Below are 13007 nucleotides of genomic sequence, written 5' to 3' on the forward strand. Positions count from 1 at the left end.
CAGAAATGCACTACTTAACAGTTGCGCCACGTGCTAAGCTCTAATTTATTCAAAATTGAGAGCTAAGTTCTGGATTAGTTGTTGACTCCAACAACACAAAATTTCGGAAACTTTCACTAATTGCATTAAAAATTGAAATAGCACCTTATGCGCAATTCCTCAATTTCAGGACTTCGGAGATGCAACTTCTACGGGACTTAAACACCTTGTTTGAACAAAATATTTCGCAAAATTAAAAGCAAATAAATTGGCACTTTATTCAAACCATTTGTGTCACTAATTATCTGCCTACACTGATGAGCAAATAAATTTACCAGCATATTCATGACGTCAATCAAGTGGATAATCCAATTTTAATTTATCTGCAATTTAACTCTTGGTTTAAATTGACAAATATGGAAAAGGTATCTATAAAAAGTCTCGCATTTTTTGACGAGTCTTTCAAAGACAAATTAAAAATTCGGAGACCTAATAAAAATTCACCCACTTCGTCTCCCCCTCCACGCACACCCGCGCTCCCCCATTACGTATCAAACATAACGTATCAAAATCATACGCAATTATTTAAAAGTTCTCATTGCTCCTGTATGAACAAAAATGACCAGACAGGTAGAGAATAAAAACATTATCGGATGAAAAAGTTCTTCATCCAAAAAAAGTTTTTTTTGTCTGACTCGGTCAGTGACTAATCTGCCAGTCAACTATGTGGAATCTCGTTTTCACGTTCCAGTAAAAACCAGTAAAAATTACTTTTATTAGAACAAATAAACGTCCGTGACTTCAACCAATTGAAAGCGTTCTCAGGTGCCTCAAAAAATTAGCCTGAGCATATGCATACTGTCAATTGCGCTGAATCTGATCAGCTTAGTATCGCCATATCGAGTATCAGTTGGTAAACGCAGCCAGCATGCCACAGCTCCCTTTTCTTGGCTCCTAATTTATGCAGTGCTTCCCTAACTGCGTTGAAAAAAAAGCAGGAATGAGACCTAGTGCAGAACGAGAACTTCTTCGTGGACTTATAGTCATGTGCATTGTAGAGGAAGCCAGTTCATAAACTTGAATTAATTTCGCCGAAACAGTTTGATGTAGCCGTTGAGCGTTAAGCCGAAAGTGTTGTACAAGCCACCAAAAAAACTTTTGAGGAACTTTGACTCAAGGAACGCCGGAATATTGCAAGTGGATTTTAAGAACGCCTACATTTGCATCAAGAGAAGCAAAATATTGATTTCCGCGAATAGCTTTATGCTGTCTATTTAGCCTTACAAATTTTTTGCCATTCTAATTAGAGTCATTTATATGTCATTAACGGCAACCAACAAGAGGATCCTCTCAGCCCTCTTTGTTCTCATCATGTCCGTGGCCTATAAAAAGCAATGACATAAGGTTACACATCTTGTTCAAAACTGTTGGTATCTCGATGACAGTATTGTTGCCTGACGAGTATTGTTGCGTTTCTTGGCTCCTAGTTTATGCAGTGCTTCCCTAACTGCGTTGAAAAAAAAGTAGGCGTTAGACCCAGTACAACACGATCAGTTCTTCGCCGATTTATAGCCCAGTGCATTGTACAGGAAGCCAGTTCAGAAACTTGAACCATTGCCAAAATAGTTCGATATAGCCGTTAAAGGATTCAGCGTGTAAGAAAATCAAAAAGAAGATCCAGCGTGTAAGAAAATCAAATTTTAAAAATTCAATCATCGAATTTTCTGTGTGAAATACAAAGTCTTTTGAGGCATCGATTCAATTTTTCCAACACTTTTCGTTGACACCACTTTTTATCACTACTAGCTATTGATTTCAACTTGAAGAGCATTTTCAGGCTCTGCAAAACAATGTTTCATCAATTTCCGAGGTTGAAATTTCATATAGTACCGAATAAAATTTATTTCCACAAGAAACAAAATTAAAAGCAAAAAAATTGGGCCACTTAGACGAAAAAACGGCTAAAAACGGTTATCTATATGTGCAATTCAGTCAAAAACTCCTTTTCAAAGTCAAAAAGTCATTCACTAAACGCAGCGAATGATCAAAAAACTTCTCTCGCTTAGCGAAAATCTGTTCACCAAGACAGCTTTTCTCACTTTCGCTTTTAGGTCAAAAAACCGCGTGAACAAATCTACTTCCTGTAAAAAAAACCGAGAGAAAACCAATTCTCCTCTTCGAGTCGTAAAAAAAACCAAGAGAAGGCCAATAACAGCCTCAGCTATCGCTTCGCGGCTATTAAAAATTTTAAATTTGTTTATGACGGATGCGTATTTTGAAACCTTTTTCTTCTTATACTTCCAAAAATTATTTCGAAGTAACACAGAAAAAATAAATCGTAGAAGTATAGTTCCTGAAAAAGAAGACTAAATGAGTTTGTATTTAGATATGTAAGTTAAACGTTCTGAGGGTTAATAATGGAAAATTATGTTTTAAAAACAAAGTCGGCTTAACTTCTTTCCAGAAAAAATTAATGATGAAATTTTAATTTAGGTGATCAGAAATGCACTACTTAACAGTTGCGCCACGTGCTAAGCTCTAATTTATTCAAAATTGAGAGCTAAGTTCTGGATTAGTTGTTGACTCCAACAACACAAAATTTCGGAAACTTTCACTAATTGCATTAAAAATTGAAATAGCACCTTATGCGCAATTCCTCAATTTCAGGACTTCGGAGATGCAACTTCTACGGGACTTAAACACCTTGTTTGCACAAAATATTTCGCAAAATTAAAAGCAAATAAATTGGCACTTTATTCAAACCATTTGTGTCACTAATTATCTGCCTACACTGATGAGCAAATAAATTTACCAGCATATTCATGACGTCAATCAAGTGGATAATCCAATTTTAATTTATCTGCAATTTAACTCTTGGTTTAAATTGACAAATATGGAAAAGGTATCTATAAAAAGTCTCGCATTTTTTGACGAGTCTTTCAAAGACAAATTAAAAATTCGGAGACCTAATAAAAATTCACCCACTTCGTCTCCCCCTCCACGCACACCCGCGCTCCCCCATTACGTATCAAACATAACGTATCAAAATCATACGCAATTATTTAAAAGTTCTCATTGCTCCTGTATGAACAAAAATGACCAGACAGGTAGAGAATAAAAACATTATCGGATGAAAAAGTTCTTCATCCAAAAAAAGTTTTTTTTGTCTGACTCGGTCAGTGACTAATCTGCCAGTCAACTATGTGGAATCTCGTTTTCACGTTCCAGTAAAAACCAGTAAAAATTACTTTTATTAGAACAAATAAACGTCCGTGACTTCAACCAATTGAAAGCGTTCTCAGGTGCCTCAAAAAATTAGCCTGAGCATCTGCATACTGTCAATTGCGCTGAATCTGATCAGCTTAGTATCGCCATATCGAGTATCAGTTGGTAAACGCAGCCAGCATGCCACAGCTCCCTTTTCTTGGCTCCTAATTTATGCAGTGCTTCCCTAACTGCGTTGAAAAAAAAAGCAGGAATGAGACCTAGTGCAGAACGAGAACTTCTTCGTGGACTTATAGTCATGTGCATTGTAGAGGAAGCCAGTTCATAAACTTGAATTAATTTCGCCGAAACAGTTTGATGTAGCCGTTGAGCGTTAAGCCGAAAGTGTTGTACAAGCCACCAAAAAAACTTTTGAGGAACTTTGACTCAAGGAACGCCGGAATATTGCAAGTGGATTTTAAGAACGCCTACATTTGCATCAAGAGAAGCAAAATATTGATTTCCGCGAATAGCTTTATGCTGTCTATTTAGCCTTACAAATTTTTTGCCATTCTAATCAGAGTCATTTATATGTCATTAACGGCAACCAACAAGACGATCCTCTCAGCCCTCTTTGTTCTCATCATGTCCGTGGCCTATAAAAAGCAATGACATAAGGTTACACATCTTGTTCAAAACTGTTGGTATCTCGATGACAGTATTGTTGCCTGACGAGTATTGTTGCGTTTCTTGGCTCCTAGTTTATGCAGTGCTTCCCTAACTGCGTTGAAAAAAAAGTAGGCATTAGACCCAGTGCAACACGATCAGTTCTTCGCCGATTTATAGCCCAGTGCATTGTACAGGAAGCCAGTTCAGAAACTTGAACCATTGCCAAAATAGTTCGATATAGCCGTTAAAGGATTCAGCGTGTAAGAAAATCAAAAAGAAGATCCAGCGTGTAAGAAAATCAAATTTTAAAAATTCAATCCTCGAATTTTCTTTGTCAAATACAAAGTCTTTTGAGGCATCGATTCAATTTTTCCAACACTTTTCGTTGACACCACTTTTTATCACTACAAGCTATTGATTGGTAAAAAAAATTGAATCTAGAATAAGAAAGGGCTGGTATCAAATTCCCAACCCACAAAACATTTATAACAGAGTCAATGTTCCCTCATATTGCTTCACGAATTAGTAAGCCACAACATACAAATTTACGGATACAGTCAATGACAGAATTCGACGAAACAAATTGTTGGTCTCATCATTTGGGGTCACAAAATATAAAACTCTTACACAAAAAGGCGTGTGGGGCCACAAGAAATGGGAGTCCAAAGATCTATATCGTTGAGCTTACACCTCCTCAGCAGTTTTTGCGAAACGTGTATTTAGAGCAAGTAAACCTCTAAGAGCACTGAAGAGACAATGTCCTTGTGCTTTACCAATGTATTCCTATTTTGAGGATGAAAATTCCAATGCCCTGACGAAAAATCGATCGAACGAAAAAACGCATAGCATAGATGGCAGTTTGGCATGAAATAGCCGCTATATCTTTGTAGATCTGCGGTCTCAAAAACAAAGAGAAGCTTCTCATTGTATTAATTGTTGAGATGTTATATTTTGATTCCGTATCTGCATAACTTAATTGTTTCCACTAGCGGCCCTCAATTAACCTTCAATTAGATTGGAACACTCTGCTGACCTTATCTCCTTTATTAAAAAAGTTATTTTGAAAGTAACGGAAGCCATTTTTTGAGTGCGAGGTAAGTCATGTATGACCAAAAACGTAAAATAGTAATTTTTAAAAAAAATTTCCGATCAAAGACCCAAAAAAGAAGTAAAAAAAAGGCAAAGAAAAAAGGCACTTGAGACTCATTGATAGGCTCTCAAAAATACTGTGGTATCAATTTCAGAGAGTTGCATATCAATGCCGAATCGACCAAATATTATTTTTAACAATTACACGCAGTAAATTGAGTCAAATGAACAAAAAACGGATTGAAACGGTTATCTATATGCGCCATTCTCTCAAACACACTTTTCAAAGTCTTTCACTCAACACAAAGACTGACCAAAAACCACTCTGGCTCAGACAAAAACTAAGTTCACACGGCAATTTTTTCACTTTCGTTTTGAGGTCAAAACGCCATTTGAACAAACACTATTTCCTGCATTAAGAAAAACCTCAAGAAAACCAATGCTCATCTTCGAGTCGTCAAACCAAGAGAAAGGCAATAATAGCCTCAGCTATAGCTTTGCGGCTAATAAAACGATGAACGGAAAAGAACCGAAGATTTATACTATTTAAATTAAACTGAAACCAACTTTATACTTCAAAAAAACTAACACGATTAAAATAACAAAATTGCAAAAAGGTCAACATGACCGAAATAATAGCTTAACTTCGGTTTAAAAGCAATTAACAGAAATTTTAACTCACGTGATTTATAAGAAATATTCCTCTGCCTCTCGAAGAAGCGACAGGCTTCACAATCCAGACTCCTTTCTCTTTTGCAAAGGTACCTAACAAACAAGCACAATAAACATTGTTTACAGCAAGTATTTCCAAATTTGCAAAAAATTACTTTGGAAATCTCCAAACTCCATGGGTGTAATGAAGGTCAAAGGAATAAAGTCGAAGTGCTTGAAGCCACGAAGATGTTGCATTCGTTGAACATTTTTACATAGCCTATCTTTTCGTGTCAGCTCATATGATCTAAATATAAACCGCAAGATAACCCTTCCAAACCAGGTGTTCAAACTTTGAACAGCACAGCATGAGAAACGTACCTAGGGAAATGGTTCACTTTCTGGAATTCTGAGAACCCCCTGAGAACGTAAGGTTTTATATGTGACCCTGTCCACATGACGTTAAAATCCAGGCTGTTCGGGTGCACCTCGTGAAAACCGTGCGACACAAGAACAGATCGCACAATTTTGCACTCTGTGCGAACAATTTTAAATGCCAAATGGTACTTTTCACCGACACATTTTGCCGTGCTTTCTTTTTCGAGGATAGCATCAGCTCGGAAGAGAACAACCGGCATGTTCTTCCTTGGACCTGTCCATTGAACCATATAATCGCTGAAAACAGATCTCATTAAACCTAGTTTAAAAGACGATACAATTTCTGGGATCTATGCTGTGACTGCCAGATAACTTGGTGGTTATAATTTTAACGCTAAGCTGACACTTTTGTACTGCCGTCAATTGCAACTTGAGGTTACACTGCATTGGTTGGGGTAATGTCAGATCCAATTTCTAAAAACTATTAATCTAACGTGTCGCTGACGTAGTCCTCGCCCTCCTCAGCATAATTTTCGTCGTCGTCATCTTGGGCCTGACTCATTGCTGTTTTTCTAGCATTATACAGGTGAGAAAGGTCATCATCGTCATCAGAAACAGACTGGCGCCTTTGGTTGCTGTGGTAAGACGGTGAAACTGATCGATCCCTTCTTTTTTCCTTATGGTGCTTTGATCTTTCTTGGTCGGCGACTTTGATCTGATTTGTTTCTGACCTCATTCAATTCCTGCAAAACTAATTCAATTTGAAAACGGACATTATTGAAATTGTCAGTGTAACTAAATCAATGGAGAAAAATTGATACGTCATTGAACAAAAAAAAATAGGAGAAAAAAGCATGCTACCCTAGTCGAGGCAAAAAGTTTATCTTGTAAGATCTTGCAAGATTCTTGCAAAAAAAGTTTATCTTACAAGATCTTGCACGAAAAAGTTTATCTTGTAAGATTCTTGCAAGAAAAAGTTTATCTTGTAAGATTCTTGCAAATACATAAACCACCTTAAAAAAGCTGGAATATGAAACAACTATCCAACTAAAAGCAAAATTGCTATAAACTGAGTGTATAGACTTGCAAAGCAAGTGTAACGTATGACTTTTTTACAGGTATAACACGATGGCTTTCCATATGACTTTTTTGCGGGAAATCATGGCTTTCCTTAGTTTTTTTAACGTTTCTGCGATAAAATGGAGGGCTAGATATAAGTGAAAGAATATTTTGCTTGAAGCAAAATTGTCCCAAAACAACAAAGAAGGCAGGTTATCAAAAAAATACTTATAGGCCACTATCATCGTAGAAGTTAAAATTTCGTTTTTTTTCTCTTAGATTTTTTTTGATAGCAAATATCATCCAACCATGCTTCAAAAAAATCCAACTGTGCTTTTTTTAGTTATTGTGTATAATTAAGCCTGATAACTTGAGATTTGTAAGAAAAAAACAGTTTTTGCAATGTTTCATTAAAAGTTTCAGTTTTTTTTAATGACAAGGAATCCTGTCTTTCCTCAGCTTTCTTTTCACGGTTGTTGCATTCAGACATAACATGCAATGGAGGGCAAGATGTAGCTGAAAGAAAGTTTTGCTTGAAAACAAAACTGTTCGAAACAACAAAGAAGCCAGATTATCTGAAAAAAAAAACATTTATTGGCCCGATGGGCGTAAAAGCGTAGAAGTTGTTATATTTTTGTGTTAGTTTGTTTAAGATAACAAATATCATCTGACCATGCCTCAGAAAATCTGGCGTCAATAGTTTTTTTTATAAGTCAGTGTGTACAATTTTGCGAGATAACTCGCAATTTGCGAGAAAAAATTAGTTTTTCAAAAGTTTGAGTGAAATTTTTTGTTTTTTTTTTAAATGAAAACGAACCTTCTCCATTCTCAGCTTTTTTCACAGTTGATGCAGTCAAACAAAACATGCAATAGAGGGTTAGATGTAGCCAAAGGAAGGCTTTGCTTGAAAAAAAAAACTGTTCGAAACAACAAAGAATGCAGATTATCAGAAAAAAACACTTATTGGCCCGATGGGCGTAGAAGCGTAGAAGTTGTTATATTTTTGTGTTAGTTTGTTTAAGATAACAAATATCATCCTACCATGCTTCGAAAAATTTTTTAAAAGTCAGTGAGGATAATTTTGCGAGATAACTTGCAAATTGTAAGAAAAAATTTGTTCTTGAAAAGTTTGAGTGAAATTTTTTGTTTTTCTTTTTAAATGACAACGAACCTTGTCTTTTCTCAGCTTTCTTTTCACAGTTGTTGCAGTCAAACAGCATATGCAATAGAGGACAAGATGTAGCCGAAAGAAGGCTTTCATGAAAATAAAACTGTTCGAAACAACAAAGAAGGCAGATTATCAGAAAAAAAAACTTATTGGCCAGATGGGTGTAGAAGCGTAGATGTTGTTATTTTTTTTGTTAGTTTGTTTAAGATAACAAATATCACACAGCATGAGAAACGTACCTAGGGAAATGGTTCACTTTCTGGAATTCTGAGAACCCCCTGAGAACGTAAGGTTTTATATGTGACCCTGTCCACATGACGTTAAAATCCAGGCTGTTCGGGTGCACCTCGTGAAAACCGTGCGACACGAGAACAGATCGCACAATTTTGCACTCTGTGCGAACAATTTTAAATGCCAAATGGTACTTTTCACCGACACATTTTGCCGTGCTTTCTTTTTCGATCCCTTCTTTTTTCCCTGATCGATCCCTTCTGATCGATCCCTTCTTTTTTCCTTATGGTGCTTTGATCTTTCTTGGTCGGCGACTTTGATCTGATTTGTTTCTGACCTCATTCAATTCCTGCAAAACTAATTCAATTTGAAAACGGACATTATTGAAATTGTCAGTGTAACTAAATCAATGGAGAAAAATTGATACGTCATTGAACAAAAAAAAATAGGAGAAAAAAGCATGCTACCCTAGTCGAGGCAAAAAGTTTATCTTGTAAGATCTTGCAAGATTCTTGCAAAAAAGTTTATCTTACAAGATCTTGCAAGAAAAAGTTTATCTTGTAAGATTCTTGCAAGAAAAAGTTTATCTTGTAAGATTCTTGCAAATACATAAACCACCTTAAAAAAGCTGGAATATGAAACAACTATCCAACTAAAAGCAAAATTGCTATAAACTGAGTGTATAGACTTGCAAAGCAAGTGTAACGTATGACTTTTTTACAGGTATAACACGATGGCTTTCCATATGACTTTTTTGCGGGAAATCATGGCTTTCCTTAGTTTTTTTAACGTTTCTGCGATAAAATGGAGGGCTAGATATAAGTGAAAGAATATTGTGCTTGAAGCAAAATTGTCCCAAAACAACAAAGAAGGCAGGTTATCAAAAAAATACTTATAGGCCACTATCATCGTAGAAGTTAAAATTTCGTTTTTTTTCTCTTAGATTTTTTTTGATAGCAAATATCATCCAACCATGCTTCAAAAAAATCCAACGGTGCTTTTTTTAGTTATTGTGTATAATTAAGCCTGATAACTTGAGATTTGTAAGAAAAAAACAGTTTTTGCAATGTTTCATTAAAAGTTTCAGTTTTTTTTTTAATGACAAGGAATCCTGTCTTTCCTCAGCTTTCTTTTCACGGTTGTTGCATTCAGACATAACATGCAATGGAGGGCAAGATGTAGCTGAAAGAAAGTTTTGCTTGAAAACAAAACTGTTCGAAACAACAAAGAAGCCAGATTATCTGAAAAAAAAACATTTATTGGCCCGATGGGCGTAAAAGCGTAGAAGTTGTTATATTTTTGTGTTAGTTTGTTTAAGATAACAAATATCATCTGACCATGCCTCAGAAAATCTGGCGTCAATAGTTTTTTTTATAAGTCAGTGTGTACAATTTTGCGAGATAACTCGCAATTTGCGAGAAAAAATTAGTTTTTCAAAAGTTTGAGTGAAATTTTTTGTTTTTTTTTAAATGAAAACGAACCTTCTCCATTCTCAGCTTTTTTCACAGTTGATGCAGTCAAACAAAACATGCAATAGAGGGTTAGATGTAGCCAAAGGAAGGCTTTGCTTGAAAAAAAAAACTGTTCGAAACAACAAAGAATGCAGATTATCAGAAAAAAACACTTATTGGCCCGATGGGCGTAGAAGCGTAGAAGTTGTTATATTTTTGTGTTAGTTTGTTTAAGATAACAAATATCATCCTACCATGCTTCGAAAAATTTTTTAAAAGTCAGTGAGGATAATTTTGCGAGATAACTTGCAAATTGTCAGAAAAAATTTGTTCTTGAAAAGTTTGAGTGAAATTTTTTGTTTTTCTTTTTAAATGACAACGAACCTTGTCTTTTCTCAGCTCTCTTTTCACAGTTGCTGCAGTCAAACAGAACATGCAAAGGAGGGCAAGATGTAGCCGAAAGAAGGCTTTGCAAGAAAAAAAAAGTTTTCGAAACAACAAAGAAGGCAGATTATCAGAAAAAACACTTATTGGCCCGATGGGCGTAGAAGCGTAGAAGTTGTTCTTTTTTGTGTTAGTTCGTTTAAGATAACAATTATTTCAGCATAGTTACTTCACTCAACTCATCTCATAATTACGAGAGTTACAAATATGTATTATATTTTATTACAAGAGGAAATGGATTTTGTCTTTTGCTGTCAATCTTTAATTTTAACCACTTTGATGAAAAATAGTTTTCTTAAATTCTATTAAACTTCGACGTGTACTTGCTCTCATGATCCGTGTTTATTCCTTTTTTCAATCAAGGTGTAGCCAGAAATGCCTACTGTGTCACAAGAAGATAATTTACGGTTGTGTTTGTTCAGTTGAACCTGTGGTTTTTCAGTTAATTTTTAAAGTGTTTTATAGAAACACTGAAAAACTTTAGAAACTGTCTGTTTTTGAGGATGTAAAAGTAATAATAGGCACCAAATTGAAATCCAACTTTTTGATATTTTACTGGCAGTGCAGTGTTGTATCAATATTATCACTATAAAGGCTTAATAATTATAAAATTGTAAGAAATCTGGAAACTTTTTACAACATTTTATCCTTCATTTTTTTTGTTCTTTTATCTATTTCTATATTATTGGTCATTTGATGTTTTAAAGTTATATTGTTTCAGCACCAATTTAGAACAAAAATCTACTGCTGTGATCAATTTTTATGGAAAATGTTATAAAAGGAAAGAAAATTGTTCGGAGATTAAAAATTGTGATCAAAAAATTAGACATGAAGCGAAATTCCTTACCTTATAACTTTTTATTTAATGAATCAGAACTTACTTTCAATAGCGCAATATAACGCGCAATATATGAGCTTGCAAACATTATTAAAGAAAAGTAGTTTAGAGGGAGATAAAAGCTCTTTTTTTGCCAATTTTTGCCTAAAATATCTTAAAATTGACCGTAATTTGCGAATCATTGCTTAATATTTTTTACAGACAGCGAATACCCCATGCTTCAAAAAATCTGGCAATGGTAGTTTTTATAAGTCAGTGAGGATAATTGTGCGAGATGATTTGCAAATTGTCAGAAAAAAGTTCGTTTTTGAAAAATATGAGTGAAATTTTTTGTTTTTCTTTTTAAATGACAACGAAACTTGTCTTTTCTCAGCTTTCTTTTCACAGTTGTTGCAATCAAACAGCATATGCAATAGAGGGCAAGATGTAGCCGAAATAAGGCTTTGCTTGAAAAAAAAACTGTTCGAAACAACAAAGAAGGCAGATTATCAGAAAAACACTTATTGGCCCGATGGGCGTAGAAGCGTAGAAGTTGTTTTTTTTGTGTTAGTTTTCTTAAGATATTAATTATTTCAGCATAGTTACTTCAATCAAATCATCTCATAATTACGAGAGTTAAAAATATGTATTATATTTTATTACAAGAGGAAATGGATTTTGTCTTTTGCTGTCAATCTTTAATTTTAACCACTTTGATGAAAAATAGTTTTCTTAAATTCTATTAAACTTCGACGTGTACTTGCTCTCATGATCCGTGTTTATTCCTTTTTTCAATCAAGGTGTAGCCAGAAATGCCTACTGTGTCACAAGAAGATGATTTACGGTTGTGTTCGTTCAGTTGAACCTGTGGTTTTTCAGTATATTTTTCAAGTGTTTAATAGAAACACTGAAAAACTTTAGCAACTGTCTGTTTTTGAGGATATAAAAGTAATAATAGGCACCAAATTAATTTCCGACTTTTGGATGTTTCACTGGCAGTGCATTTTTGTATCAATGTTATCACTATAAAGGCTTAATAATTATCATATTGTAAGAAATCTCGAAACTTTTTACAACATTTTGTCTTTCATTTTTTTTGTTCTTCTATCTAGTTCTGCATTATTGGTCATTTGATGTTTTAAAGTTATATTGTTTCAGCACCAATTTAGCACGAAAATCTACTGCTGTGATCAATTTTTATGGAAACTGTTATAAAAGGAAAGAAAATTGTTCGGAAATTAAAAATTGTGAGCAAAAAGTTAGACATGAAGCGAAATTCTTTACCTTATAACTTTTTATTTAATGAATTAAAATTTACTTTCAATAGCGCAAAATAACGCTCATTATATGGGCTTGCAGACAAAATGAAGAAATGATAGTTTAAAGGAAGAACAAAGCTCTTTTTCTGCCAATTTTTGCCTAAAATGTCTTAAAATTGACCTCAGTTTGCGAATCATTGCTTAATATTTTCTTACAGAGAGCAAATACACCATAATTCTACAGCGAATTATTCAGCTCATTTCATGCGCATTCTGAAAATGTAATTTACTAATATGCTTTTCTTACAATTCATCAACAAAATTTTGCTTTAAAAGGGCCGTACATTTGCCCAAAATATGGTAAAAAACGTCTTTTTAAAGTTTAGCAGTTGAATAACTTTTTATCTAGCCTTTGTTACCTGGGTTACTATAGCTCATTTTAAAGCCTATTTTACGCTTGTTATGAATATTGCAAATTTTTATTTAAAAAATGCATAAAACTGGCTAAATTTAGCGTTTTTTTTTGAGGATACCAAATTTCGAGGAATTAGACCTGTCACTGCTCAAAATCGTCAAAAAAAAATTTTAGATTCACCGGACAAACATTA

The 13007-nt window shown here is 34.5% G+C and overlaps 2 protein-coding genes across 11 annotated transcripts in view; one reads left to right on the top strand and one right to left on the bottom strand.

Moving 5' to 3' along the window:
• Positions 1-6821, bottom strand: part of LOC142358558 (tubulin polyglutamylase TTLL5-like) — a 100036-nt gene extending 93215 nt beyond the window's left edge. For 5 of the 10 annotated variants that reach the window (XM_075409957.1, XM_075409954.1, XM_075409956.1 and 2 more), the window contains exons 1-4: positions 6465-6819; positions 5974-6267; positions 5769-5899; positions 5624-5706 (exon numbers count right to left, since the gene is read on the bottom strand). In XM_075409957.1, coding sequence (XP_075266072.1) covers positions 5624-5706; positions 5769-5899; positions 5974-6267; positions 6465-6706 — 750 coding nt within the window. In that variant the 5' untranslated portion in view covers positions 6707-6819. Of the gene's footprint in view, positions 1-5623; positions 5707-5768; positions 5900-5973; positions 6268-6464 lie in introns of all 10 variants that reach the window. The other 5 variants (XM_075409960.1, XM_075409953.1, XM_075409951.1 and 2 more) reach the window with 3 other exon arrangements.
• The window catches only part of LOC142358570 (BTB/POZ domain-containing protein KCTD12-like), a 554440-nt gene that overhangs the window by 306263 nt on the left and 235170 nt on the right, over positions 1-13007 (top strand). The window lies entirely within an intron of this gene.

This window comes from Convolutriloba macropyga, chromosome 2, assembly GCF_964194025.1.
Source record: "Convolutriloba macropyga chromosome 2, txConMacr16.3, whole genome shotgun sequence".
Classification (NCBI taxonomy): Eukaryota; Metazoa; Xenacoelomorpha; order Acoela; family Convolutidae; genus Convolutriloba; species Convolutriloba macropyga.